At 30.6% G+C, this 24,692-nt stretch overlaps 5 protein-coding genes and 1 long non-coding RNA gene across 11 annotated transcripts; 2 read left to right on the forward strand and 4 right to left on the reverse strand.

Moving 5' to 3' along the window:
• Window positions 1-115: 115 nt before the first annotated feature.
• On the reverse strand, window positions 116-3,025 carry LOC145936988 (BBSome complex member BBS1-like). Its single transcript, XM_083039713.1, has 7 exons — window positions 2,862-3,025; window positions 2,432-2,609; window positions 1,953-2,162; window positions 1,558-1,853; window positions 1,210-1,459; window positions 897-1,076; window positions 116-789 (listed from the first exon to the last, which is right to left on the reverse strand). Exons 1-7 carry the CDS (start codon window positions 2,873-2,875, stop codon window positions 163-165), a joined length of 1,755 nt encoding a protein of 584 aa, XP_082895839.1. The 5' UTR covers window positions 2,876-3,025; the 3' UTR covers window positions 116-162.
• Window positions 3,026-4,262: 1,237 nt separating this feature from the next.
• On the reverse strand, window positions 4,263-11,109 carry LOC145936987 (protein dispatched). Of its 3 annotated transcripts, none has more exons than XM_083039711.1 (11): window positions 10,971-11,109; window positions 8,799-9,421; window positions 8,582-8,719; window positions 7,750-8,412; window positions 7,279-7,666; window positions 6,898-7,099; window positions 6,410-6,797; window positions 5,741-6,316; window positions 5,341-5,641; window positions 4,952-5,252; window positions 4,263-4,822 (listed from the first exon to the last, which is right to left on the reverse strand). In XM_083039711.1, the coding sequence occupies exons 2-11, from the start codon at window positions 8,934-8,936 to the stop codon at window positions 4,591-4,593; spliced, it is 3,327 nt and encodes a 1,108-aa protein (XP_082895837.1). In that variant the 5' UTR covers window positions 8,937-9,421; window positions 10,971-11,109; the 3' UTR covers window positions 4,263-4,590. The 3 variants fall into 3 exon arrangements, with proteins under 3 accessions (XP_082895837.1, XP_082895838.1, XP_082895836.1); XM_083039712.1 differs by lacking the exon at window positions 10,971-11,109 and adding an exon at window positions 9,530-9,546; XM_083039710.1 differs by lacking the exon at window positions 10,971-11,109 and having other exon boundaries at window positions 8,799-9,583.
• Window positions 9,734-12,539, forward strand: LOC145936990 (BRO1 domain-containing protein BROX). The gene is made up of 7 exons (XM_083039714.1): window positions 9,734-9,962; window positions 10,208-10,438; window positions 10,534-10,629; window positions 10,742-10,920; window positions 11,010-11,185; window positions 11,304-11,536; window positions 11,640-12,539. Exons 1-7 carry the CDS (start codon window positions 9,862-9,864, stop codon window positions 11,884-11,886), a joined length of 1,263 nt encoding a protein of 420 aa, XP_082895840.1. The 5' UTR covers window positions 9,734-9,861; the 3' UTR covers window positions 11,887-12,539.
• A 1,474-nt stretch (window positions 12,540-14,013) lies between these two features.
• On the forward strand, window positions 14,014-17,582 carry Sra (RRM_RCAN_like domain containing protein Sra). Of its 3 annotated transcripts, none has more exons than XM_083039716.1 (5): window positions 14,014-14,155; window positions 14,584-14,846; window positions 14,947-15,136; window positions 15,245-15,397; window positions 15,528-17,582. In XM_083039716.1, exons 2-5 carry the CDS (start codon window positions 14,595-14,597, stop codon window positions 15,650-15,652), a joined length of 720 nt encoding a protein of 239 aa, XP_082895842.1. In that variant the 5' UTR covers window positions 14,014-14,155; window positions 14,584-14,594; the 3' UTR covers window positions 15,653-17,582. The 3 variants fall into 3 exon arrangements, with proteins under 3 accessions (XP_082895842.1, XP_082895843.1, XP_082895841.1); XM_083039717.1 differs by having other exon boundaries at window positions 14,019-14,155; window positions 14,587-14,846; XM_083039715.1 differs by having other exon boundaries at window positions 14,085-14,215.
• Window positions 14,023-17,631, reverse strand: LOC145936992 (uncharacterized). The gene is made up of 2 exons (XR_014425460.1): window positions 17,553-17,631; window positions 14,023-14,197 (listed from the first exon to the last, which is right to left on the reverse strand). It is a non-coding gene; the product is annotated as an uncharacterized LOC145936992 (long non-coding RNA).
• Window positions 17,632-19,296: 1,665 nt separating this feature from the next.
• Cul5 (cullin 5) lies at window positions 19,297-24,389 on the reverse strand. 2 transcript variants are annotated; one of them, XM_083040143.1, is made up of 11 exons: window positions 24,097-24,389; window positions 23,480-23,686; window positions 23,179-23,358; window positions 22,967-23,108; window positions 22,546-22,860; window positions 21,960-22,435; window positions 21,589-21,852; window positions 21,298-21,453; window positions 20,922-21,202; window positions 20,572-20,695; window positions 19,297-20,413 (listed from the first exon to the last, which is right to left on the reverse strand). In XM_083040143.1, the coding sequence occupies exons 1-11, from the start codon at window positions 24,097-24,099 to the stop codon at window positions 20,219-20,221; spliced, it is 2,343 nt and encodes a 780-aa protein (XP_082896269.1). In that variant the 5' UTR covers window positions 24,100-24,389; the 3' UTR covers window positions 19,297-20,218. The 2 variants fall into 2 exon arrangements, with proteins under 2 accessions (XP_082896269.1, XP_082896268.1); XM_083040142.1 differs by having other exon boundaries at window positions 19,299-20,413; window positions 24,140-24,389.
• Window positions 24,390-24,692: the final 303 nt, after the last annotated feature.

The raw sequence follows: 24,692 nt of genomic DNA on the forward strand, positions 1-24,692 counted from the left end.
TAATTATTAAATACTAATTAATTAAATTATATGGATGTGTAAAGATGTTAAAGACAATTTTCTATATATATATATATATATATATATATATATATATATATATTCTAAAAAGTGAAACACATGACATAATTTTTATTTAAAATTTAGATAACTATATATTCTTTAGATTTCAAAATCTTCTTCAGCAGCTGGCAAAATTACAGTCGTTACAGCCAAAGGTTTTGGATTTGATTTCTTGCATAGTAATATCTTAATTTTTCCCGATATTTGGCCTTTTAAGTTCGCGCTAACAGTTACAGGTATAGGTATAGCACTCGGTAACAAAGGCAAATCTATCACACGAGGATTCACATCGGTATCCTCGGGTCTACAGAGAAGATACAATTCTGTGTAGGATAAACCTTCAGAGATATTTGTCACTATAATTCGAATCATATAATTGGGACCCAAACCGAGGACATTTGCTTCCAATGTGATAGGATTTGGTCCTGTTACTTGAGTTTCGCTTAAATTTTCGAATGCTCGTTTAGCGGTTGTTAAGCGTAAACGAAGAAAGCCTTGCTGAAAGGTGTTATGAATTTTCTTCGCTTCGGCTCTCTCTCTTATAGTCTGATCGACGAATAATCGTGTTTTCTTTGGTATAGAGAACTTCGATGTATTGCATGATGACGAACTTGACATTGAATTGTTCACATTGAAATCAGCAGTGCGTTTTAATATCTTCATGCATAAACCACCGCCAACAGTAACCATGGCTATTGTTCGTTCCTCTTGTCCCATTCGTCCATACTATTTTTGTAAAATTTACTTATATTTATATATATATCAAGAATACACACACATATGTAAATAACATCAATATTTTTTAATAAAATACATTATTATGTAAAAAGTACCTTAAGAGCAGATACAGGCTCCATAATTTTCACCGTATCCACGTGATGTTTTCCATCATAAATGCGTATTCCATAGCCTGCTGTGCTTACAGCTAATAAAGATAGTCCGCTTTGCGGTACTGGTAAGCTCACTAAATCTAATATTATGCCAGGAATGCTGATGTGCCATAATTTTATCCCCTGTAAGAAATTTTTATATTTGAAAAAGTCTAACATACACATTATATTGTAATATCTTTTAAATAATATATGCCATTGTCAATCGAATATATGTATACATAAACTTCTATCTGAAAAAAGGAAATCAACGTACTCTTTTTGAAAATCCTATTAAAGTACCATCCATAACAGCTACTGCCGCACCCTCAGAAGTAAGAATGGAAATAGCTACTGCTGGCGCTGGCAATGATTCCCAAAGTTTTACAGGACTTCCTCTCCTAATCACTCCTATTTTTCCATCTCTTCCGATGACCATTATGCGACCATCGCCAGTCCATAAACCACAACTGGCGAATGACACTGGTGGCCACTCCAACTGATATTTATCCATAACTGAAAAAGCTCTGTGTGGCAATTAAATAATATCCATAACCGATAAACAATATTTATGAAATATTATTTCGAACGCGCACATTCTTTTTTAATCATACAAGAAAAATACCTAGGATCCAAGATGAGAATTTCGCCAGTCTCAGTTCCTAATATTAGACAGCTACTGGCAGGATCATTCCATGAATCCCTCCGGATGATTGCAATCGCTGTTAGAGCATTGACTTTGACAAGCGGCAGCCTTCTATACTGCTCAGCAAAGCTCAATCGTAAATTACTGTCCAAAGACAGAAATTTTAATGTGCGAGGTGAAAGAAATGATGCGCCGAGTTCTTTTAGCAATAGCTCCAAATCATCTGCGAGCGTCAGCACATTTAATTCCTCATCCAATCCACATTTATGCCACATCTACATCAAATTATTGAGATACTATTCGCGACAAAAATACATAAAATTGACTTATAAACTAAAAAAGATTCTATATCATTAACTACTGTGTATACATACCTCTCGTTCTTTTGGATGAGCGTCAATATGTGGCAGACAATACTTGAAAAAAGGTCTCATGTTTTTGAAAATATATACACTGGCCCCGGCTCCTACAGCTATTACAGACGAACGATGTTCTCCATTTTCTGTATAAAAACCAACCACACCACAAGGTGGATCTATCATGTTATGTTCAGTTACTTGATCACTTCCTTTATATACTCGTATCTAGATACAAATAAACAATACATTAGAAATTATAAAAAGTATAAATTATAAGAAAACTCAAAAAAGAGAGAGAAAGAGAGATAGAATTTAAATGTTTATTAATTCAACATTATTTAATTACATTTTATTATCAAGATTTGAGATTATAAATATAAAATACTATAATTTACAAGAAAATACAGCTACTTTATCACTCATTCATTTGCAGTCTCCACAGTATTTAAATAATATAATTATATATATAAACTTTGTTATGTAAGTGCATATACCTTTGTCGTGTCATTTCCTACTGGTCCTAAATCAGCACAAATAAGTCTAGCATCTCCATCGCCACTTACATCCAACATATCAAGTCCACCTGGCAAAGCAAATAAACCTGCACTTGGTTCCCAAAGTGCTTCCAACCAGCGACTCGTACCAAGTCCTCCAAGAGATTTATGATCTGCTCTAAAAATATATATATACATTAAAAATAAAAATAAAATTTAATAAGCAAAAATAATATAGAATTATTATTCTTTTAAATAATTATTTTTTCTAACTTTCACACAAGTATTAAATAACTTTATATTAGATTTAATATTTTATATTTAAATCTTTGAAATAATAAATTTTAATATATTATTGTTCTATCCTCTTTTTATAAAATAAAAATCGATAGAAATATATTCAAATAAAATTTAAAAAAAAATTCTTTACCTTAAACCATGCATGACTGCAAGTTATTATAACTTCTTCAGTACAAAAATAATATTATGAACTTATTTAATTATCAAATTACATATCTCAGCTTTTTCGTTCATGTGTTATAATATCTATATCATATCAATATATATTAAACATATATCTAAAATTGATTAAAATATAATCTTTTATCTATTCATGTTTTTACAATGTTTTGCCAATTCTATAATTGGCAGTTTCACAATATCTTAAATTGATTTTATCATTTTATCACGTTCTATCCCATGGCCAAAAACAGATGTATATAGATAAATGTTTATGATACAAATTTGGAAACTATAATCATAGAATGCCACAACCACATGCCACATGTTTTGTTTTGTACATCTGTTTCCATAGCAATATATACCCAGCGCAAAGCACAATTCATATTATATATATAATTATTTCTCTCTAAAATTGTGTTCGAAAATCTACCAAATTATTTGAAACAAGAAACCTTTGCTCCTTTTGATTGGTCAGTTAAACATAGTTTTATGAGACGAATAAATTTTTGAACGCAACCTAGGCATAACAAAAAAAAGTGGAAAAATTAAATATATACAAAGATAAATTAAATGTTGTCATATATATGAAAGTTTGTTTGTTGTTTCAATAAGAATTATTGTGTTATTATAGAATTATAGCGATCATTGTTTTAACATACACAAAATTTAATCACTTGATCATTTAAGCATATATATAATAGAGAGGATTAAATTTTATTACGTCTAATTTTGAATTTCATTACACATACAACATATTTACACTTCTTTTAATGCATTCTGTTATCTGTTACTTAAAATATATATAGCATCAATATAACATCATATATAATTTTATGTTCTAATATATCACTTATTTATATAGTTTAGAAATATACATTTATCGCAATGTGTAATTGTGCGTAACTTATATCATTCAAAAAGAGTCCTAAGATAAAAATAATTTCTACTACTCTGTGTATAAAAAAAAAGCTTATCAAATTCTTTATAATATAATAAAACGGTATTACCAAAAAAGTATAAAATATATGTACATACAAATATACTTTTATTATTACTATTCTAATATAAATTATGACAAATAATTGACAAATATCTAAAATGGAAAGTAATATCTTTACATTTGCATTGTTAATTACTATATAATACTGATAATGTCCATAAATATGTTTCATAAAAGAATGTATCATCGAATATATCATCGATATTCAAAATCCATACAATATTATTTGACACATATTAGATTTAGATCCATATACGATACGACATTCTTACAAATTGATAACTAAAACTTATAAAGTATAAAAGGAGATGTTAATATACTTATTAGTTTAAGTTAACATTTAATTTCATAGTCATAAATAATATGTATGTACGTATATTTATATTACCAATATATAGGAAGCTGTATATTATAAAATTGTATATACGTACGTGTGTTGACATACATGCATTTATGTGCATTGCACATATATGTAGATGAATGATAGACTATATGTGTTTGAATAATGACGACCTTAAAGCTATTTGAACACAGCCAACAGTCACGTTAATTATATGATATCACACCTACATACAAGATAACATATGCAGATAGTTGTTTTACACACAATCTGAAAAAGTACACGAGATTCGTTAAGATGAAAATTTATAATCCTAGAGAGAAATGGCACAATTTAAATTTAAATAACAGTTATATCTCAACGAAGTAATGTCGATAACGGAGACGGTGGTGATGGAGACGGAGGTCTTGCCGCAAGAGTTTCCAATTCACTGCAATGGAACTGACATACAGAGCTGGATGTACTTAGGGTTGATTCCGACAGCATACCACGTCCTTTATAAGCTTTTCTCGCTCGAGTGTTATCCTTGTCGGCTTCAACTACGCTATCATCCTCGTATTTATGAAAACAGATGAATAACATTTTTAATCTGTAATTTAAGAAACCATTAATTGTTACAATTTATATACCGTACCATATACTACATCTCATTACTAAAATCCGGAAATGCATTTATGTATAGATAAGATTTATTAAGTATGTACGACAAACTTATCACCTGGAATATTCAAACTGAGCAAAATGCGAAGATGGCCCTATAATCGCTAACATCGAACATAGGAACAATGTGGCATATATCCAACTTATGCTCATCACAAGCAGCAGAAAAATACCAATTTGTATATATGCCATTACATGAGAGGGTAACATTAAAGCACCAGCAGCTCCGCTTGTGATTGCCGCCATAAGAGTTGGACCACCCATTTGTTGCAGCGCTGCTTTTACCTTGTCTATTTTTTGCTCAGAAATACACGCTCTATAACTCACAGCGTAATGCAAACTAAAGTCTACAGCAAGACCTATAATAAAAAGCATTTACATTCAATAAACTTCAGAAACATTTTATATCATAAATGACTTAATCAAGTTTCCTTTATCGTTCCTTACCTATTGCAGTGGATATTGCAACGCTCTCCAAGATATCAAGTTTCCAACCAAAAAGTATAAGTATAGCGACAGTTACTATTATCGCAGCACCAATAGTTACGATAGCGTACAGACTGACAAGGGGGTTTAAGGTAACCAGCACCAATACTATTAGAGCCAAAGATAACGACACTCCCATTGCCCATATAGTGCCTTCATACAAAGTGCGCTGCAATTCGTAAAATTCAAGTTTACTAATAAACCATCCACCTCGCATCCCTCTGGGTGCACTTCGTAATTGATCTTGCATCCAACTTTCAACCTAAAATCAAATTTAAAGATTAATTCACTTCAAGAATTCACGTTTTTCTATATCTGTATCATGATCTACATATTTTCATTGATAAATAGTATCACTTGCCTCATGAAAAAATTTATCCATGTTCGCAAACGAGAGAGTATACGCATAGGTACTATCGTATTCAACAATAAGCGCTTTAATCTTAGGCGTTACTTTAACTGAGAGTGTATCGTTCAGCGTTCCCGAGGACAAAAGCGGTTCATTCACAAATTTTAGACCTGCAGAAACTGCACCGTTCTGAATCCATATATAAGGCGTGCGATATATCTCCGCATTCATTTCAGCCGCGCACTGCTGCAGAACATTAGGTTTATATGGAAATTTGCTACTTTCGCAGCACGGAAAGTGTTCAATATCCGGCTCAATGAGATCTTTACAACGTCTTTGCATCCAGGAACGTAACGATTCGATGAAACAATTTGATAACAAAGGTCCCATAGTACTACGATAAAATGGTTGACTCCGTAAATTTCTGCAAAATCGTTCGAGCCATAATTGCGACTTTGGATTAGATATATCAAAGGTTGTATCATAGTCTAGTGTTCCTCTTTCGCTGGGATCAAGGTAATCGCCATTGTCGATCGGTTTTATGCCCCATACAAATCTCAATGGTAAAACTTCAACGTCACCACCAAACTATAATAATAAAATATATATGTTATATGTACGTATACATTTCATATGAAAATATAAACAAATAAATAAATATAAACATAAATATATAGATACCATTTCGTATCGTTCAAACGAAAATTTTCGCGAATATATTAAATCATATCGCTCAAATGGATGTGTATTATGGAACAATTGAAAATCTATATAATCCGGCAGTTGTAGACCCGGATGATGGAAAACAATAATACAACATATTACTGCGATAGTTCCCAAACTTAGTAACCATAACCATCGTAGGCGAATTACTATTCCAGTAAGAAAGGCAGTAAATCCTTTTGCTATTTTGTCTCCCAAGGATCGTAGGGGCCGAATAATCCTTCTGGTAATAAAATTGAGAGGCGATAAAGTAGCGAATTTACAATTATCTGACACAATCACACATGCTGGTAACCATGTGATCATCAAGAAGAAATTAGCAATAACCGTTATGCCTGAAAATAAACTATAATACATAAAATTATTAGTGTGATATACACAAAGCTTAAGAATGTATTAATATATAAGGAAAAAAATGCTATGTATATATACAGTAAAATTAGTACCTGAAACAATTTATAGCAGTCACATTACTAACAATTGATGCAAAAAAAGCTACTGCTGTAGTAAGAGATGTTACAAACATAGATGGAAAAGCATGTTTCATTGTTGCTTGTACCAAATGTACTAATCCATCATTGGAAAGCTTCTGCTGCTTTCCAGATTCCCATACTTTGCAGTATATAAATGCATCATCTGCTCCAATGCCTGTAATAATTTTATCATATCAATGTATTTATAACATCTATAGATAAATATGTATTGTTAATTGTATGAAATTTATTAAAACATAATGTATATATTATATCTATTATATATAATAATATATATTATATATGTTTTATATAAAAATAAAATATTAAAATATATATATTATTAATACTGACCTACAGCAACAACAATGGCCAGTAGATTCATAAAAGGAAAGAATTGAATACGCAAGACAAGAGTGTACACTGCGTAGGAAATCCCAAGACTAAAAATCACTGCGAAAATTGTAGTTACAGTCAACACTATAGAGCCAGTGTATGCCCAAATGCAAAAAGTAACAAAGATGAAACCAGCAAGTACTAAACTTGCATCAGATATCAATAGTCTATCAAATAATGTGCTTTTTAGGCCAAGTTGCATGCCTTGAACACGAAAGTTTCCATACATTAAATCATTTTTCTCTATCGCTTTGTAAAAATCTAAAGTTGCAGAGCTTGCCGCAATTGGAAGAAATAACATGGCAGACTGCAATGTCAAATTTTGTTTACTTTTCGGTTCCGTCTTCTGCAACAATTCAATATAAAATATTAGATTTATAGATAAATATGATTACTCGTATTAGTGATATAAAGCAAGGCATACTCTACCGGACTCGGAATAAAATTAACATCCAAAAGATAGTGCAGCAAATGATAAGCTGCATTTCTCATGTAACATTCAATTGGCACATGTTTTTGGCAATTGAGATCTTCCGCACAGTTAGGCGATAATTTACGATTGTGATAATAATAAGCACACTGCTGCAAAAGTGTTTTCACTCTACTCAGATCATTTTCTGTTACTCCAAGACAAGAAGAGCGATTCGATAAAAGAGCTACATAGTTAGCTGGCGACCAACTTCTGCAACATTTATGACTATTGTGCTCTTCTGTCTGACAGAGAGATGAAAAATGAGAATTTGCACGAAGTACACCATCGATATGACATTGAGCTAATACGCCTTCCATAGACCACAAATTTTTCTCTTCAGAATCCACAGCAATTACAACACGAGCATATGAAGAAGTTGGTAAGTTGCAGAAAAAATCATTATCAAGATGATTCTGATCTTTGTCATCTATAATTATATGCTTATCCTTCAATTCTATTAATTCGTCCCATCTATCTTTATCCTCGTCGCTTGTTTCTTTCAAGCTTGTGACATTTAATAGCATTTGATGTTTTTTTCCTTTTCGTTTATTTTTACCTTTGGACTTTTTTCTGAGAATACCCTGAGTAGACAAACTATTGTTTTGCTGATGCATATTAGACTGCAAAATCAAGTAAAGTGTATAATATAATACATTTTGTTAATTATTTCATTCCTATGTATCCTTAATATATATTTATAAATATTTATAAATAGTGCTACCTTAATGGATAAATATATAAAATATGTAATTTGAAACAGAGGATATAGAATAATTTTATCATACACACCTGTTGATTTAGTTGACGTATGTATTGATGGTATTCCAAAGGATTAGCAGTAAGTTCTCCTCTTGGTTTTGTAGCTTCCATTAAATTATGCCAAGCTGTAAGCCTTTGTGCTAAAATTGTACCTCTTGACTCAAAACCCTGACATAAATATTTCTTATTTTAAATATATCAATTATATATCCTTCTCAAACTTAAACAGATTCATATTTGTACATACCATTTGAGGATCTGAAAAATCTGGAAGCTTTTTAGTTGTAAGAGGAATAATTAGACATATCGACGAAAATGCAAAAACCACCATCAAAATGATATATGGATGATGAGCAACTAGACGAGGAAACCAGGATGTCTCCATTTTAATTTCTTGCTCTTTTGTATTTTATATATTTATTTTAAATACATCTCTTTACGTGGAATGAATGAAGAATCACAGATATAATTAATAAGTAGTCATTTATCATCTCTATCGAGTTCGTCGAAGTATATTTGCGACAGCATTGAAATACTTTTTTTATAATAAACAAATTCGTTCTCGTTTTATTCAGCACTTCAACAAATACTTTAAACGGTCTTGATAGAATATGTTTTGGTAATTCTCGATTTGTATATCACAGTCTACGCTTTGTATATATAGCTTTCGAAGATATCCCAGTAAGAGATCAGTATTCAGTGAGTCGGGAATGCGTAGAGAAACATCCGTATATGAATGCAACGAATTTCAGCCAACTTGTTTGTGTGAATCTCTTAATATATCTCTTATAAATTATATTTTCCTTTTTATTCTCATATTTTTATTCAATCACATAGGATCACGTCGTAGTCTTGATCTCTCGTTAATTCCTGGAAAAATAATTACGTTATGCATCTACTTCGAATAATAGCACGTGTTTACACTATAATGACAAATGGTACGATCCGAGTGAATTATGAATTGTATAGTATAGATACATGAAGGACTGGCAACAACTGGAGGAGTGTAGATGCCATTCTGTGTAAGGGAGAAGGGAGAGGAAAGTGTAGTTTGTGAATGAAAATATGGTTGACGAATCTGATTGGCTCTGCCATGTTGTTGTACCATCTTTTTCGAACGAAATAACTGCATATATATCGGAGAAATCCTATGCCGAGAAAGTTGCATATATTACATGTGTGTATATATATATAGTACGTATATATTCTTTCCATTGACGCGCAGCGTCTGTCTTATCTGTCAAAAGTAAAAGATCCGAAACCGGATCGAAATCACAACCGATACGATCAGATAAAATTCGTGCAACGCAATGGCTCACTGGTTTCATCGCAATGTGCTAAAAGCGACAACGAGTCAAAAATTTGAGTTGAAAGTCTCGAATCCTACGGACGCTAGCAGGAAGCTCCGCAGGTTGGAGATTTTAGAAATAAAATCGTGCGCAGATTGCGGGCAACTGCTATACTCTGATAACTATTATTTCTGAAAAATATACATATATAGTTATTAGAGCATATATATTATTCTGATGTCTACGTTGTAGTAAATGAAATATTAGAATTTTATATTTTTTTTCAATATCACTAAAATTTTTTTAAATAAAAAATTATACATAAAAAATATATATATCTTTTTTTTATTGAAATTCACGTTTTCAGTGATTTGAAGCTGTCAAGAGCCAGACTTTTAGACTTGATCAAAAATGCAAATAATACCAGCGATACAATAGAACCTGCGTTTTTTAGTTATCTGAGTTTGTTGTATGGTTTTTTATGGGAAGTTAAACCATCCGAGGAAGAAGCACAACATGTTGGCAGACCCAATCCTAGCAAACTCAGAAATGTTCTTGTATTTAAGTGGACTCAAACATTACTTGGTGGAAGCACATTGTAATTAATTATAAAAAAATATTTAATGAATTAAGATAATTTCTAAATGATTCTGAGATTATCACTAATTAAAAATTACAATTTCTCTATTAAAGCTCCAGTGCTGATTCTGTTTATGAAGCAGCTAACATGAGTGTCAATATAGGTCTTTGGTTCATGAAGCATGCAGCTATGATTGCAGCAAAAGATGAGTGAGTATGAATTAAATAAAAGAGAGATCTTTAAGTAATTAATATTATATAGCATATATATAGCATTAATAGTGTGTAAAAATAAAGAAAAAAATAACCTATTACATTATAGCATTACAATGAATGAAGCTAAAGAAGTACACAGCATGTTAAGACGAGCTGCTGGAATATTTACTTTTGTACAGACTGAGTTTTTGCCACAATTAACTAATCCACCTCCATTGGCAAGTGACTTAGATCCCCGTGTATTAAATGCATATGTTAATCAATGTACAGCAGAAGCACAAGAAGGTTATTAGGGAAATTACTCATATATAACTGCGTAACTTTAATAAACTTACTTAATTATGCTTATATCATCTTTTTCATTCTTCTTACAGTGACAGTGGCTAGAGCAGTAGAACTCAAACACAATTCCAGCTTGATAACAGCTTTAGCCAATGAGACTAGCAAATTGTTTTTGGATGCTGCTAACACTCTTCGTCCATTCAAGCCAGAAATATCTGCCCAATGGATAAAATACTTGGAGCTAAAAGCGGCATTTTATCAGTCCTATGTAAGCCTGAAAATTTGTAAAACTTGATTATTTAATCATTCTAAATGTAAACAAAAAGATTTGTTATTTATTATTATTCATAAAATAATATTTACTATTCATAAATTTATGTTTCTAGGCTTATAACTATTGTGGTGAAAATTTATTAGCAATGGATAAATGCGGCGAAGCGATACGAGCGATGCAAGAAAGCGATTCATGTTTACAGAAAGCGAAAGCGTTATGTCAAGAATATGGGAAAACGCACGGACCTGCGCCTAGAGTTAAACCGGACCAACATGCTGTATTTAAGCGCCTAGCACCCATAGTAAAACTCACTCTCGATAAATGCAACCGAGAGAACGGTTTAATGTAATGTCTCATCTATTCGTAATGTATATTATTATTACAATGTTATATCTTTAAATGTATAATATTTAAACAAAATTTATTAATCGAAAAATTTAAATACCAGATATCATCATACAGTACCAGGAGAAGTTCCAGCTTTGGACACAAAAGCTACTTATGGGCTGGTCAGCCCAATCGATTTCCAGATGCCGTCACTGAACTCCACTTGGAACTTGGGAACATACGAAGTATTAGCTGGAATAGCAGCAGCGAAAGCAGAAAAAGAACAGATTTTGCCACCTGTTAAAGAAGAAGCAATTCATCAAAGTAGTAAGGAACCGAAGAATGAAAGCGGTTGTATTTTACAATAAGAATCTTGTTGCAATAATTTGATTTGTAATATAAATGCTTTTTTTTGTCACAGTGATATTAATTTTAATTGCAAATAGACATGTGTGGACACAATGTATAAGTTAGATGATATATATATATATATGTGTCACACACAAGTACAAATTATGAATATTTAAAAATTATGAAACAAAGCATTAATTATTACATAAAACTAGAAGTACAAGATACTTATTTATTATGCAAATATACTTAATTGAGTATATCTTGCGATGCAATAAGTAGATAAACTACTACCAAAAATTGTATCTATATTTATATATATACTTCATTCTGCATATGTCTAAAACTTTTAATCAAGTAATTTTTACATTCATATCAGTATGAAATAATATATATATGATGCAATCTATATGTAATTTGCTTTTATCGTTGCAATATAATCAAGTATATTATTGTACAAGTGACTTCTTGCTAAGAGCAAAGAATTGTCACAAATATTATTTTAATCGCTATGTGTGTGTGAACTAGTCAATGCTTTAGTAAAATTATATTTTTAATAAGTACAATAATGAGAAAGAATTTTTGCAATTAATGTGCATATAATGCATATTATCAATATACATTATAACAGAGATGTGCAATCTTTTTCTATATATTTTTTTATAACCTGTAGGTTTAAAAATATAACAGAAATGTTCAATTTAGATTATAAAGATATATATATATATATATATATATATATATACAAAAATTTATTTCAAAAACATGTTAAACTAATGTAAAGCATTAGTTATTGCTAAATTATAGAAATCTTTGTTAGTAATTATTATTTGTGATATATCCAGCAATTATATAAATAATATAAGTTATATAAATAATACCAGTATTGTCTATCAAAATTAAAAATTTGCAAAAGTTATTGTATTTTATATTAGCTTTTAAAAATTATATTATATATAAAAATTATACATAATAAAAAAAATTTTGTTAATTTTGTTATGTAATTTATGTAAAACATTTTTGTATGCAATATATCATTAAGACCTCTATGTATTCTATAATATTCTATCACATAAATAATAAAGGACACACATTGAATTACATTAAAGAATATTAAAAATCGTATTTAAAGATAATTTTCCATATATATATATATAAATAATATAAAGAAAACTAATTTGTTTTATATGTATTATATATATATATATTTATTTGTATGTATTACATAACTTATACATTAAAAATATAAATATAAAAAAATGTGTAAAAATATTGTGTTATTAAATAAAATATTTAGATATTTAGAGTATCTAAACACATACAAGTGTTATAAAATATCTATTTAGAACATTATAATTTTAAAATATCAGATGTCGCGATTTTTGAATAATAATCCAAAATTTCAATTGTGTAATTTATTCAAGTTGCTCCAAAATTGTCTCGCAACTTGATAAATTTTTTTCTGTTCTGAGATACATATATAATAAGCTCACAATCAAATACACTTGTGCCCAATATTGCCAATTTCAGGTCGCGCAATCATAGAATATATATAATACAAATGATTAGAGCGCGTGTCGATGTGCGCGGCGCGTTCGACTAATCGACATCAACTTTAACCTTCAAGTGGCGCGTGGCGCTGTGGAATTCGGTGCGCGGGTGGGGAGTGGGGAGTGGGGACTGCGTGGTGGGGGCTGGGTGGTGGGGGGATGCGCGCGCCACCCCCCCCCCCACACGCAGCCCCCACTCCGCGCACCGAATTCCACGCAGCCAGCGCCACTTGAAGCTTGAAGGTTGAAGGTTAAAGTCGATTAGTCGAACGCGCCGCGCACATCGACACGCGTTCTAATCATTTATATTATATATTCTATGACTGCGCGACCTGAAATTGGCAACACTGCTTGTGCCCAAATAGCTTTCGACGCTTTCGACAGTTCCACCACTCCTATATCCGTGCTACACCTAGCCTAATCTGTTCCCCGACGATGGCATTCGATCGGATCGCGATACGGACAGAACGCGCGAGGCTGTTCCTATTGTTATAAAGCCAACGATGACGTGCGGTTACGTTATAATAACAACGATGAAATAGCGAACGCCGTCGAAAGCGAGGTAGAAGTGAACGTATCTCCGAGAATGTTGATATCGGTGAGCTACGCGATTAAATCCATTAAGATGGAGTAGATGTTACGTACGTAACGAGATATACCTGTGACGAAGCCAGCATTTTGAAAATATTCGTCGCGGTGTTTTGGTCTCCTCTTCGATTTAGAGATCGATTCGAAGGTAAGGAAGCCTCTCGGACTGTTGCTCTTATACGAATGCCACCTGCAACAAACATTAGACGTAAATATATACGTACAATTTTCTTCATTTATTTTTGTGCTCTAATGACAATGAACTTGATGACACTTGCGTGGTCAATAAAGTGAATCTAAATACATTGTTCTTTTATTTGTCAATACGAAGATATATCTCGAAACGTGTTTCAATCCAATTAATGTTTAGTTTGTGTTTAGATAGATAAACAATATGGTTTTCATCATTTTCACCCATTACATTTATATAAGTGTGAAAGAATATTGTCTATAATTTTTTATATCTTTTCTTCAATGTCATATATATATTCGATAATGAATATACAATTCAAAACCCTCAAATTTTCTTATATTTTTCAAGTTTTATTCACAATTCTTATCTATTTTTAAATCCAGTAGGGAAAAAAATGGAAGAAAAATGCAGTAACAAAGGTATGATAGAGGAGGAGCCTGAAGACTCTGAAAATATAATAATTAATGAAGTGGATGGTTTACCAAATTTACATCCAAATTACGAACAATTAGAGCTCGAATTCGAAAGAGAAAATCACGATACAGATATTAGATCAATTGATGAGTTGGTTCATGACGAAGATTTACCAACTTCTGTAATTGTTACTAATGTTGATCCTCGAGTTTTCAAGAATGATGATCTAAAGGTAAAAGTTATGTGTATGATGATCTCATAAAAGTTTTGTGTATGAGATATTAATTAATGACAAACATTTGTTACATTGTAGTATTATTCTATTCTTACAGCCAGCTATAGAAAATCTTTTCAAACAATTCGGAGAAGATGCTACGTTTCAATATTTTAGATCCTTCAGAAGAATGAGGGTAAATTTCAATTCTCCCAGTGCTGCAGCACATGCAAGATTGCATTTGCATCAAACACATTTTGGAGAAACTGATATTAATTGTTATTTTGCACAACCAGTGACGCCTATAGGTTTGTAATCAGTGCAGAATTTTGTTTTGTAGAAGCATTAAACATTATAATGATATAAAAAATACAAGGAAAAGTAATTTTTAATTGATTAAAAATATAAATTTCTAGATATGGAGGATCAGCATCTTCAACCACCAGCTCTTACTAAACAATTCCTCATATCTCCTCCTGCTTCTCCACCGGTTGGTTGGAAACCACGCGAGGAAGGAGAGCCGCTCGTTAATCAAGATCTATTAGCCGCTATAGCTAATTTATCCGCAGGTTACTATTATCCCTTATTATCTCGAACTTATCTTATATCGATTTTATGTAAAACTAGAAGTGATTATGTATGATTATCTAAAATCCAAGAAAATTTTCCACTATAATTATTGAATGAATAATATTACAGGCGGAACTCACGAGATACATCCAGGAGGATCGGGACAGCCAGGCATAGTCGTGCACGTTTGCGAGAATGCAAGTTCGGCGAAGAATGCGCCTCGCATTCAACATACGCGATGTCCGGAACACTAATTTTCCCGGTTTTTTTATTTATAATGCATTGATAGAGTCTTATAATCCGCAGAGTAACTAGACTCGAACTGAAAGAAGAGTGCATCTAGCGAGCAATTTTAAATTAAAAAGTATTATTATATCAAAGTTATATAATTCACACATTCGATTGTGTGATTAGTATCCAAATGATGAAAAAAGTGATGCATTGTAAAAAAATTTACAGTTTGCAGACAACGATGAGATCTGGTATACAGTATTTACCAAACTTCCCACGGGTAGCAATGATTTATAAATATCAATTCTCTATAAATATCCAGAAATTTACATTTTTAATCAATTAAAAATTACTTTTCTTTGTATTTTTTGTATCATTGTATTGTTTAATGTTTCTACGAAACAAAATTCTGCACTGATTACAATTGTTATATACTGATTAAAAAATTGAGTTTAATTGTGTTTGTACATTGAGAAAATTTGTGATTTGCTTACATTTCTTATTTCTTACAATATATGTGGCGAGTTAAAGAAATTCCAGCACTTTGGCCTATACTGTTTTTGTTATTATTTCCTTTATCAATAATTGATATTATATCGTACATATCGTGAAAAATTACGTCCGATGTGATAAAATTAAAAATCAATGAATCAAAGACGGAAATTGTTATAAAGATATATTCAGAAATTTTGCAATTCTACCTCTCATTGTCGGTGTTATTTCTATTCTTAAACAGCACATAATGTAAAACAATATTGTTGTAAATCCATAAAAAATAATGTTAGAATAATTGATTGACAGAATCAAAAAATTAGAATGTTCAACGGCTCTATTTTATTATTTATTTATTCTTGTATTTTTCCTCTCTCTATTTTTTAAAAATACTTTTCATATTATTATTATTTTGTATTGTGAATTTTTAATTGAGTCTTGCGTGCATGCGAGAAAAAATCTATGCAAGTATATGACATTAATATGTATGTGATGTGTGTGTATACGAATGTATTGTTCTAAAATATCGTGTGGTTCTTCGTTCTATGTGTTTTCTGTAGAAAAAGCTAGCTCACATTAGCTTGAACATTACATGCTATCCTAAATCTATGATCTATATCTATGATCTCTTGTCAATGAAATTTACGAAATCACCTATTGTTATCAATTTACTCTTTAAGGATTAAGTTAGTAAAACAAAAAAAATAGGATAGACATTGATACCGTATGTAATCATATCAGCATTACACTGATTTACACAGCGGCAGTGGTGATTGTGTATATGTACATATACATGTATGAAACATATAATTCCTGTTATTGCAAAATCTGTGACCTAAAAATAATTGTTGAATATTTATAAATACTTTATAGTAACATACTTATTTTTATATAGTGTGTAGTATTGTTTGTATCCTCCTAGCGAAAATGGTGAAAAATGGTATAAAACCATTTTCCTGCGTCATTTAATTTCAATCTTTCTTTACCGAATAATTGATGATCTAAATAAATACATCAATAATTATTATATACCGGAGGAAATAATGTACAAATGATTTGTATCAAAAAAGAAAATATAAATACAAATTATTTTACGTTAAAATTCTGATATATGTATATATATATAATCTCATGTAAGCTACTTGTCACGTGGAATTTACTGCATAATATTAATAGGTAAAAAACAGATATAGAACGTGAGATTCGAAGAACGTATTATATACAGTTATGAAATATTCCGTCATTTAATTCATTGATATTTTAATCATTAAATTCGTCTTTTACTCTTATTTATATAAAAGTTTATTTATACATATAACCGTTATTATTATTTGCTTAAATAATTTATGTAATTAAAATATTATATAGGCCATAACCAGTAAAAGGCAGTATATGACAAAAACCAGAATATATAAAACATAACAAACTTACCGAATAAAAACATGATAAAAGTCCAATAAACCCATATGATTATTAAACCATAAATGAAGAAGGGGGGGAGGTAAATCAAACACTTGGTAGTCACCTAAAAAATAACACAATAAAGTTAAATCTTAACATCAAATAAAACATAAAGAAAAATGACACCTATCAGAACATTGTCCTAAGCTAGCAATAAGAGAAAGATGGAAAACATGCAAAGCAAAACAAAGCGCGCGTATAGAAGTTAATTAATAGAACAAAAATGTTTGTTTAATGATAAGAAGTTATTTATTAAATTTAAATAAACCTGTATTTTTTTAAACAATAAAAAATGCTTTCTTAAACAAAATAATTTAGTATAATGATAATAGTAATGAAGTTACTTAAATATTTCTTGTCATTTTTTTTAATATCATAAAAAAATGTTTAAATATAGAAAATACAAAAAAAATTGCACTACTGTGAGAATGAACACGATATAGTGCAATTTTTTTGGTATTTTTTGTACCGATATATATATATATATATATATATATATATATATAAATGTAAAAAAGACGGCAATCTTCTTCTATATTCTATATAAAAAATTTGCTAATATATTATATTATAATATATAATATATTACAATAAAATATTTGATCTTACAAGCCAGTCATGATCGGTTGAATCTTCTTCATGCCGATATAATACGTGACAATTTTCTTCATCTTCCTATGTTCAATATGGCTGGATGCATATTATTCAAATCGGTCATGACTGGCTAAGATCAAGTATTTAAAATTTAGGACTTTATACTTCCTCAACTTTAATAACGTTAATAACAAAACATGCAGAAGAATATGTTTAAATTAGTTTATAGACGCGAATATTCCAAATAAAATCTTTCTTTTTTGATATAAAAGACATACATATCTGCCGTCCTTCGACGAGGTCTAAGGTGAAGAAGGAAGAGGAAGTTCATTGTTCATTCGATCGTCTAGTGTCTAGTGTCTAGTACCAAAGAAGAAATACGTAACTGGTCAGATTTTGCAATCACGTGATCGATAAAAAAGGATGACTCAGGGCCCATTCGCGGTCCTTTTTTTCCATAAAGTCAATAGCATATGTAGATGAAAGGTTTCCTTACTGTTCTAATTGGTCAATTCTTTTACTGCTTATTGTTTATGGTTTCCAGTTTCCATATTAATGTCTTGAAATGTTGTATGGTCAAGTAAAATTGTAAGTGATAAAATTATTAATTTTAAATATAAAGAACGGGCTATAAAATACAATTTTATATTACATGTAGATATAGATTGAGCGCTGTTTAAGTGAATGCAATAAAGACAGAATGATCAAAAAGGATAATACATAATTAAATATGCTTTTTCTAATTATTAATTGCATAATCAAAATACTATCTTTTGCTCCTAATAGAGAAATATGCGGTTTATTTAAAATTTATGTAAATTTATGGAACTTTCTCACGAAAATAAAACTTATTCAAATAAAATATGAAAATGTAAAATGCGCAAGATTATTAAAATATTCTCCATAAAAAAATTTCCTTTAATAATCTAATTAATAAATTTTTGTATTTTTCTATTTTAAGCATTTATATATAAATAATACTAGAGTGATTAATTAATTCTAAATCATTAATATAGCAACGAAAAAATATATTATAAGTAAATTTGCTGTTTCCACGACAAATCACTCGTTTAATTATAAATATAATCTGATGTATGAATACTTCTTGTTGCGTGGAATTAATTGCATAATATTAATAGGTGAAAATAGAGATTCAGTGAGATTCGATAAGAACGTATTGTATAAGTTATGAAATATTCCGTCGTTTAATTCATTGAAATTTTCTCTACTATTACATTCGTTTTTCATTCTTATCGAAGTTATATAAAAGCTTTATACATATTATAATCGTCATTATTATTTGCTTAAGTAACTATTTTGACGATTATTTCGACGATTCGAACCAACTAGGCCATTGGATAACATTATTCGAATATATGCAAGTATATGCCAATTTGTATCATTTATGATTAAATTTTATGCAATGTACATATATATGTGCACTGTTGTCCAGATTTTTGTGCAAGGATCTAATCGATATTTTTAATGTCACATTGTTCTATATTAGTACTGTAATAAAAATTCTTTTTTTAAAACAAGTTTAATTAGCAATACGAGGAAATTAAAAGAAAAGATATAAAGATATTTTAAGAATACTTTTAGTAAAGTATAAATATCAAAAATAGTGTTACCGATCATTTTTCTTTTTAATTTCCATCCAATCTTCCTGAATTAAATAATATATAAGATTAATGCTCCAAAAAAATAAATGCTAATTTTATCATGATACGATATTGTACACCTTTCTTATTATTATTGCGACATTTTCTTCAGTTTTGTTATACATTTCACTTTATTCATATATAATAATCGACAAATGCAGGCAATATGACTTGCTTTATCGACGTCTTATTTTAAGATCTAGTCAAATATCGCCCTTTTCTCCTTTTCATATTGTGTTATAAGAAAACAAATTAAACACATAATAGCGCATGATGAGTCGAATGTATATCCTCGCACATACAAGAAAACTAAATTTGTTTATAAAAATATAATATTAACCATAGCTCGCGAACAATCTTGTATGTATATATAATTCCGTGTTATGCCATATACACGAATGTATTAATGTCATCATCGTGCCTACGAATATACTTGTGTTCGATGAGCCATTCAATTTGTTCCTTTATCATTTTCTTACTCGGTAAAAACATATTTTTCAATATATCTACTAGTTCGGTCTGTAGTTGCGCGTTAGTGATTTTCTTGCGCATTTTCAAGATCTTGATGATAGCTTCCTGCGGAGTCACATATAAAAAAATAAAAATTATTCATATTATAATCTCTAAGTAAACTGTAAATTATAATCTCTAAGTAAACTGTGAATAAATGTCAATCGATATTTTTCTTTGTCACTATATCATGCTCCTTCATTTGAAAAAGATATATGATGTACCTGTACTCGTAATATTCTGAGTTGTACAATAGATTGGTTATCCTCTTCTCTGCTACGTTCTGTTGATAATTGAAGACGTCCTATCAAGTTTATTTTTCCCCGCTTTTGCATCTTGCCATTTTTTCTAACGTCAAAAATAATTATATTACACATATAATAAATTTATATCATTTTTTGAAAACAAATCTACATTATTACCATAAACAAATACTGAATTCTACTGTCAAATATAATTAATGAAATGTAATATATTTTATAAAAAAGGAACTAAATTAAAATATAATTGATATATAATATAGCACACATGTAACATATAACATTTTTTGTTAATATAAAAAATAGATACGAACACAATAGAGAATTCTTGATTGACCCAAAATCTTGTATCGTTCGCAAAATCTTTCGGAGTAGCTGCATGTGGTTCCACCAAAAGAAGTTGTCGCTTTAACTTTGGGAAGGCACACAAAGACCATAGAGTCCGTCTAAGTTCGGGATCTGGAAGCTCAGTAGCCAATCGGAGATTTTCGTACGAAATCTTTTCGTTGGGTCGTTGATTCCAGGCGAACAACACTGCCATTTGAAAGGTCGTTACATCTATATCGAAACGGCCAACTTTATTTGCAAACGTTATCTGAAACATTTACATATCATGAGATACGCATAAGAATTAAATTCGGAAATATTGTTGGAATAAAATTAAAAATTTTATAAATATATGCAAAGTACCGTGCCATTCGACATGTGGTGATGCCATTGCAACTTCCTTCCACTATGCTTCTTTTTGTAAAATTCTTCGACCTCTGGAATATAATCTTCCAATTGAAGCGGCAAACTCACAGTAACACGTTCACTACCTCTGGCCCATGCACCTGCATTGAGAATCTATAAGTAGAAAAATAGATGTAGATACTTTTACTTGAATCTATTTGCATACATGTGTGTCTTACTCCTTTTTAATATACATTTTATATACAAAAAATATGAGAACATATATATATATATATAACATATAATTACCTTAATATTTATGCTATCTGCAATGGTAGCTCGACATTGTTCCTTAAATTGTTGATTCAGATCCTGAGATACTTTAATATCTTGGAACATACGAGCTAATTTATTAACGAAGTCTGCGGGCATACCGACTTCGCGAAGCATATCTACCATATTCTCTTCTTTTTCCGAGTCCGTGGTCGTATCTAATATTAATCGTCTAGTTAAATGCGCCTTATGATAACGCATAAACACATCCTTGTTTTGAACATATTTTAACACTAATAGCTAAAATAGAATGCAATATAACATAAATTTCATCGGAAAGATTTGATTACTAAATTATTATGTGAATACAATTGCGTATCTCTTATTGTATACATATATTTACATACCACATCCTTCAATTTACTTTCAATTTCGTCGGTAGTCAGTTTTTTACTGAGAGGAGTTTTTCTAAGAAGCATATCACAGAAATTCGCGAGTAGTTCCGGACACTTCGATTCAGCTAATCCATTGTTGTTAGTAATAGGTCTATTATTTAAAACAGTTGCGCCACTGATTCCAGAACCCTGTCGAGTCGGCAATTCTAATTTAAATACTGTGGCGTCATTAACAACGAGCTTATAAGCTTTATCTCGTGCTGTAAGAAACCGTGGATCATCATCGAACGCATCTTTAACGAGCGTGGAAAATCTATGGAAAAGATCTAACAGTCTTTCCACATATTTTTCAGAATCTTGAGTAATGACGTCTACAGCTGCCATCATGTCCGTAAGACCTGCGTTCGCGATATGTTCTTCTAAATTTCTCAACATAGGACTAACGCCTTCGGGCACTCTGTCCATTAATTTCAGCATAAGGCGAAGCTCTGCAATTATTAGATATTATCTCGTTAATAAATCATTAATCAGAAAAGTGGCACGTATTATCTAAAATTAATTACAAATCAAAATTGCAAATTGCAATCAGTATACTCACTGTCGGTTTGATTATGTTGTATCATTCGCGGACACTCAGCGAGTATGGCTGGTTTAAATGTCGCAACTACCACTTTTACGCAACAGTCCGTTAATCGTTGCATACTCGCGGTATTCGGCTCCAAGTATTTTTGAGCACGCAATTCCTCTTCTCTCAATTTTGACTCAGCGTAACGCATATAATTCTCTACACCGTGCATAGATAAATATTCTGGCGCTTTTATCCAATAAAATGCTTCGGTGGCTTGTATGTATGCTGCCTCAAAATTTTCTCTATATATTTGAAGCTTATCCGTTGGATTTGAACACAAGTTTACTGAAACATTAAAATGTTATATATTATTAAAGAAAAAACTCTTTTATATCACTATATATACATAAATATATTTATGAAACACATTATATACTTTATATTTAATTACCATAAGATTCTCTGACACCGATAACAAGTTGAGAATCAAACGCTTCGCCATTTCTTTCAGCACGGACTAATCTCATGGCCGCATCTTGAAGTCTTTGTTTTATGTCATTGAATATACTTTGGTTCCAACTATCCAACATTAGCTATATGATAAAGGAACGAGATTACATAAATATATAATTATACCACATATCAAATATAAAAGTTCTTTACCTTCCTAACTATATCATCAGGTTGATTCCTTTTTTGTGTGCTGGAGCTAGTTTTTCCCGCAAGATACGCTTCTAATTGCCTAAATGGTGTCGGTAAATAGTTACATTGTGTAAAAAATTTTCTCCACTCAGCTATATATGCTTTCAATAATGCTTGTTCTTCTTGATGCGCCAAAACTCTCTGCAAAGTCATATACGTAATATTTTACTTTAGTAAGATAAATAGAGCAAATGCGCTTAAAGTATAGTCTTAACATAAAATAATCTTTAGCATAAAATAATTATTTTCTGCTTTCCCTTACCTGTTGAGCTTGCTGTATAAAATCCATTATATCGTCTTTTAGGGCATCACGTAATTTGGGAGGACCTTTGTCGTCCCATAAGCATACTTGAACAGAATAAAATAAGTCTTGCCATTCTGCTTGTGTTACTGGTTCTTGTTTAAGCAATTTCAATATAATTGGCCGCATATGCGGCCATTTATCTTCAAATGTAGCTTGTACTTTGTCCTAAATATTAAACACATCATTTCTTATTAATACATTGAATTAAATACATTGAAAAAAACATGAGAACAAATAAAAAGTATATGACTGAGAGATATTTTAAATAGATAAGATTAGTGGAAATATATGTAAAGAGAAAGAAAAATTAAAATATATAATCATATAAAAATAACATTTGAATTAATATTCAATATTCGATTAATCATTTAACTATGATAACGTAAAACGTATGATACGATAAAGATAAAGAATAAAAATGTATATTTTTTGAACTTTATGTGTCAAATAAATTTTAATATGGACGCTGCATTTTGCGACGTAATTAACTATTATTGCATAATCCTGTAGGGGAGAGAAAATAACATCAATTTACACGATCGAAATTCTATTTCGATTAGATAAATGGGATTTACCATGCTTTGCTGGTTGTAATTTGTTTATTCACTGTCCACTAACCTTCAACATCGCCGCCATCGTAAATTTTTGACGTAAAACGTCCAGCGGAATTTTCGGAGCACTACGCCAATGGGGGCGGACAAAAGTAAACCGCGTATTCGCGGTTTACGGGAATTAATTCAATTTAGATCAATCTGAGATGGACCGCATCGTGCGAGAGATTCGCGAAATGTTGTAATTGTTTGCTCTTATAAAAGACTCCCGAGTATCTCTGGCAGAAAATAAATTTACATCTGTGCATGACGTTTGCGCCCAAAGTCCCTTTTACGCGATAGCACGTGCTATCGTAATTCCCTATGAGATGTCTCAAACGTCTTTCGATTGGACAATTTTAGAGTGAACAATATGACGAAACCATGGCTCCCGAATGTATATTTTGAAGCTGCCTAAATTATTTTATTTTTCCTTTTTTCTAAGCCGCTTTCGATCATTATTCTCTATGGTACTACTCTCTAAGGTTATATTTATGTACAAAACTTTTTTACATAAATAAAATATATATATATTGGCCTTATAAAGAAAAGAAAAACATACTATCTTATATTATTTCATT

This window comes from Prenolepis imparis, unplaced genomic scaffold (assembly GCF_030444845.1).
Source record: "Prenolepis imparis isolate NDT839.2.m4 unplaced genomic scaffold, iyPreImpa1.0 SCAF_6, whole genome shotgun sequence".
In the NCBI taxonomy this organism is placed as follows: domain Eukaryota; kingdom Metazoa; phylum Arthropoda; class Insecta; order Hymenoptera; family Formicidae; genus Prenolepis; species Prenolepis imparis.

Bases quoted from the DNA above. Each gene is read 5' to 3' on its own strand.
- LOC145936987 (XM_083039711.1), bottom strand. From the start codon at position 8,936: ATGGAGACATCCTGGTTTCCTCGTCTAGTTGCTCATCATCCATATATC. The intron at 7,667-7,749 runs GTAGAGTATGCC...GAATTGTTGCAG, and splicing joins TTAATTTTATTCCGAGTCCG to AAGACGGAACCGAAAAGTAA. The intron at 7,100-7,278 runs GTCAGTATTAAT...AAATTATTACAG, and splicing joins GGCCATTGTTGTTGCTGTAG to GCATTGGAGCAGATGATGCA.
- LOC145936990 (XM_083039714.1), top strand. From the start codon at position 9,862: ATGGCTCACTGGTTTCATCGCAATGTGCTAAAAGCGACAACGAGTCAA. The intron at 9,963-10,207 runs GTTGGAGATTTT...TCACGTTTTCAG, and splicing joins GCTAGCAGGAAGCTCCGCAG to TGATTTGAAGCTGTCAAGAG. The intron at 10,439-10,533 runs GTAATTAATTAT...TCTCTATTAAAG, and splicing joins TTACTTGGTGGAAGCACATT to CTCCAGTGCTGATTCTGTTT.
- Cul5 (XM_083040142.1), bottom strand. The intron at 23,109-23,178 runs GTAAAGAACTTT...TTTATCATATAG, and splicing joins CTGATGATATAGTTAGGAAG to CTAATGTTGGATAGTTGGAA. The intron at 22,436-22,545 runs GTGAGTATACTG...TAATAATTGCAG, and splicing joins ACAACATAATCAAACCGACA to AGCTTCGCCTTATGCTGAAA.
- Sra (XM_083039715.1), top strand. From the start codon at position 14,191: ATGCCACCTGCAACAAACATTAGAC. The intron at 14,847-14,946 runs GTAAAAGTTATG...CTATTCTTACAG, and splicing joins TCAAGAATGATGATCTAAAG to CCAGCTATAGAAAATCTTTT. The intron at 15,398-15,527 runs GTTACTATTATC...ATAATATTACAG, and splicing joins TATAGCTAATTTATCCGCAG to GCGGAACTCACGAGATACAT.
- LOC145936988 (XM_083039713.1), bottom strand. The intron at 1,854-1,952 runs GTATGTATACAC...AATTTGATGTAG, and splicing joins CTCATCCAAAAGAACGAGAG to ATGTGGCATAAATGTGGATT. The intron at 790-896 runs GTACTTTTTACA...TTACAAAAATAG, and splicing joins AGCCTGTATCTGCTCTTAAG to TATGGACGAATGGGACAAGA.